The sequence below is a fragment of the Nestor notabilis genome, unplaced genomic scaffold (assembly GCF_000696875.1).
Source record: "Nestor notabilis isolate BGI_N333 unplaced genomic scaffold, ASM69687v1 Scaffold34861, whole genome shotgun sequence".
Lineage (NCBI taxonomy): Eukaryota > Metazoa > Chordata > Aves > Psittaciformes > Psittacidae > Nestor > Nestor notabilis.
This window is the reverse complement of record NW_009913927.1, coordinates 2,590-6,694: the sequence shown is the minus strand read 5'-3', so window position 1 is coordinate 6,694 and position 4,105 is coordinate 2,590. Positions and strand designations below refer to the sequence as shown.

At 42.3% G+C, this 4,105-nt stretch overlaps 1 protein-coding gene across 1 annotated transcript; it reads left to right on the top strand.

Annotated features, from left to right (window-relative positions):
• The first annotated feature begins 8 nt into the window (after window positions 1-8).
• On the top strand, window positions 9-3,338 carry ZBTB26 (zinc finger and BTB domain containing 26). Its single transcript, XM_010023417.1, has 3 exons — window positions 9-28; window positions 1,398-2,814; window positions 2,845-3,338. Exon 2 carries the CDS (start codon window positions 1,408-1,410, stop codon window positions 2,722-2,724), a length of 1,317 nt encoding a protein of 438 aa, XP_010021719.1. The 5' UTR covers window positions 9-28; window positions 1,398-1,407; the 3' UTR covers window positions 2,725-2,814; window positions 2,845-3,338.
• Window positions 3,339-4,105: the final 767 nt, after the last annotated feature.

Below are 4,105 nucleotides of genomic sequence, written 5' to 3'. Positions count from 1 at the left end.
AGCGGGGGGACGCGGCCCGGCGCTGCAGGTACCTGCTTCTGTCTTTATCTCTCCTTCCCGCGGGGCCGGGACTGCTTCGCCTTTGGGCGCGGTTCTGAGCACGGTTTTGAGGGGTCGTTTGATCGTTTTTATCTCTTGGAGATCAGCAGTAGTGGAAACTGAACTTGTGTCAGGAGACTGGTGACTCTACTCTCAGTAGCCTCAGCTCTACTCTTTGTAGCCTCAGCAGAACCACTTACTGCAGGACGGGGTTACCCCTGCTTCTGAACTCTCTGGGGTCCTTTGGTTCTGAATGCTCCTGAAATCCTGTTGCAATTTTGTTCTGCTGTACAATGGAAGATACATTTGATGGGCTTGAGTAGTGAGGAGGTCGCATCTCTGAATGATGTCTGATCAGCAAACTGCAACAACCCTCATTATCAACAGATAGTCCTAGAAGTGTTTCTCTCTGAACCCTTGTCATGTGAATTCATACATTTTCCTGTTGTTGTACACTGAGCTGACATCTCACACCCCAAGAGAGCAGTATCTGCTTTTATCTATAAACTTCAAAGCTTCTGCTCAAGCTTTGCATAGTGTTTGCAAGAGTTCTGAGGTGTCAGGTTTGCTTTGCTTTGTTACTTTTATCTCACCAAGTCTTGCATCATTTAGTGTCTGTGATTTCGCCACTTCCTGCAATCCCAGCTCTTTGGCAGGATTGCATGAGCAGTGTTTCATTGAGAATCACGGTAGCCTTATAAAAACTCTTAAAAGAACTGTTGAAAGTCAAAAGATTGATACTTGTTTGGTGCGAGAGCCACCGTTCTTCATTCCAAGTGCTCTCAAACAAGAACAAACTTCCTAGAGGAGTGATCTGCCAAGGAAGACAAGAAGCAAGACTTCTTACATTGCCTTGGTGTACAGAACAGGGAGCCTAGAAGCATGATTCATGTTAAAAGGGGTGTTTGTATGTCAGGCAAGTGCAAGGTTCTGTCTCAGCTGAATCTGTTTGAATCCATGAAAGTTTTTCAGGCATTAAAGGAAATCAAGAACCAAAAGCCAAAGGAATGTCATTGTTATTTAGTAAAGACAAAATCTCTGAAAAGTTTAAATGTAGAAGCGAAGCTTAACAAGAGCTAAGGCTGCTAAAACTACTGCCATGGTTTCCCTTTAAATTCCAATTCCACAGCACCTCTACTTTATACCAAGCTGCATTAAATGAAAAAAAGTGAAAGCTGTTATAAGGCGAGGTGTAAACTTGATTGTGTTTTCTTCTTTTAACATATCACACGCTTTAGTATTCATTTAGGATGTAATGTCTGATTAAATTAATTATTGCTTTAGACCCTTTTAAGTTGCATTTTAGAAAATGAAAAAAGTTCTCACTTGGTGTTTTTTTTCTTGCTGCTTTTCCTCAGGTGTGCCAAAATGTCAGAAAGATCAGATATTCTTCACTTCAAGTTTGACAACTATGGGGATTCGATGCTACAGAAAATGAACAAACTGAGAGAAGAAAACAAGTTCTGTGATGTTGTGGTGCATATAGATGATGTCGAAGTTCATGGGCATAAAATTGTATTTGCTGCTGGCTCTCCCTTTTTACGAGATCAGTTCTTACTGAATGACTCCAGAGATGTAAAAATCTCTATACTGCAGAGTTCGGAAGTGGGGCGGCAGCTGCTTCTGTCCTGTTACAGTGGCATTCTGGAGTTTCCTGAAATGGAGCTGGTAAACTACTTGACTGCTGCAAGCTTCCTGCAGATGAGCCACATCGTTGAACGATGTACACAGGCCCTCTGGAAGTTTATAAAACCGAAGCAGCCACTGGAGAGCAAAGAGTGCGAACAGCAGAGCGACTCCTCTGAGCTGAAGGAACATCAAGGGGACGACGACTCTCTGCAGCAAGATTCACCTTGTATCCAACCTTCAGAAGACAGTATGGACATGGAGGATAGCGATATTCAGATCATCAAGGTGGAGTCCATTGGGGAGGTAACAGAAGTCAGAAATAAGAAGGATCAGAACCAGTTTATTTCTTCTGAACAAACTGCGCTGCATTCCTCGGAGCCGCAACACTTTCTTATCAACTCCACTGTTGAAAACAGGGCAAGTGAAATAGAGCAAAACCACCTCCACAACTATGCCCTTTCCTATGCTGGCAGTGATAACATCATTCTGGCCTCTAAAGATATGTTTGGGCCCAACAACCGAGGTATAGACAAAGGCCTTCAGTGGCACCATCAGTGTCCAAAGTGCACAAGAGTGTTTCGGCATCTGGAAAACTATGCTAATCACTTAAAGATGCATAAACTATTTATGTGTCTGCTCTGTGGCAAGACATTCACTCAGAAGGGCAATCTCCACCGGCACATGAGAGTGCACGCAGGCATCAAACCCTTCCAGTGTAAGATCTGTGGGAAAACGTTCTCTCAGAAATGTTCCTTACAGGACCATCTCAACCTGCACAGTGGGGACAAGCCCCACAAGTGTAACTACTGTGACATGGTTTTTGCGCATAAACCCGTTCTGAGGAAACACCTTAAGCAGCTACACGGTAAAAATAGCTTTGACAATGCCAATGAAAGGAACGTTCAAGACATAACAGTGGACTTCGATACATTCACATGTAGCGCTGCTACAGACAGTAAGGTCTGTCAGCAAACTGATGCAAGCCAGGTACTGGATGCAGGGAAGCTGCCTCAGGCTGTGCTCGGTTTAAGAAATGATAGTACCTGCGTCAACTGAGCAGTTAAAACCAGCCCTTTGTAGAGATCGTGACTGAGGAGCAGACAGTTGGTTTGGGCTCTTACCTAAGCTAGTGGTATGCCCTGAAAGGCAATGAATGGATGGATGGATGGATGGAAGGATGGATGGCAGGTTGGATTGCAAAACCTGGCAGGTCTCCAGCCACCATTCTTAGTCTTACTTGATATTTTCTGTGAATAGCAATCTTCCTTCAGGTTTCTGCCTGTGTCTCTACTGTGGATTATGGGGTGAATTGTTTCATTTCTCTCTGATTACGAGACTCAAGACTAACACCTTTTGAAAGACTGTTGCTGTGGGCTGCCAGTAAGCCATCTGCTGTACAGTTAGAGGACTCTGTCTGGGCAGATGGAGGAGAGAGCAAAGAGGACAAGTCTCTGAGATAACCCAATTATTATTTTTTTTTAATCACTGGATAACTGAAAGCACTCCATATAGTTAAATTTAAAATTACCTCTTAAAATTACCCTTCTCTGGTCTTATCTCTAGACCCCTACAGTTGAAATGAAGTATTTTTGTGTCACTTTTTTGCCCTTTCTAAACTATTTCAAGAAAATTCCGCTGCCAGTCAATGCTATCTTAAAAGCTCTCAGGGTTTTTAACCTCAACATGCATTATGAAAAGATAAAACCCTAAATGATTTGGCAGGGTTAGCTGGTCATTGCATAGAACTGTTCAAAATGAGAAGAAATTGCAGCTCTGGAATGTGAGAGGCTGGTGCGTGGAGTGCAAGTGTGACCTATGTCTTACACTCTCATACCTGGGATTTTTAAAGGGCACTTACCAGTGTATGTACTGACTGAGACAAGCTAAACACTTCAAAACTAGAATTTATCACCCATCTTCCATAAATGTTGCATCACATAAGCCACAACAGCTATTAATTTTAGAGCAAAGCTGGAGTGGAGAAATACTGCTTTTTGACACTGTGAAAAGAAACTGTTTTCAAAGCTGCAAATGTATAAGATCTCCATGCCTTGCTTTTTTAGTTCTTGCATATCTCTCCTTGATAGCTAATAAGGGCCACATGTCAGTTAACTTGAAAAAAGAAACAAAAATACCTGTCATAGGAATGTTAACAACAAAGTTATTTAATTTCTTGGACATTCAAATAATACTTTTTTTGTTGTTTTAAGTGCCCTGCATAGTTCATGGCCACTAGTGTTTTACAGAGCATAGGATGAGGTATAGGTAGCACAATTTCCCTAGGTTAATATAGCAGCTATAGCTGTACTCAGCAATACCTCTTGTATACCGCCTTAAACATCAAATGTAGCGGGAATGGCATGTTAATTGGGATTCTAGGATTATACCATATTACTTCTCAAAAGTGCCATGGAATTATCCGCATCCCAATCAGGCT

Bases quoted from the DNA above. Each gene is read 5' to 3' on its own strand.
- ZBTB26 (XM_010023417.1), top strand. From the start codon at position 1,408: ATGTCAGAAAGATCAGATATTCTTCACTTCAAGTTTGACAACTATGGG.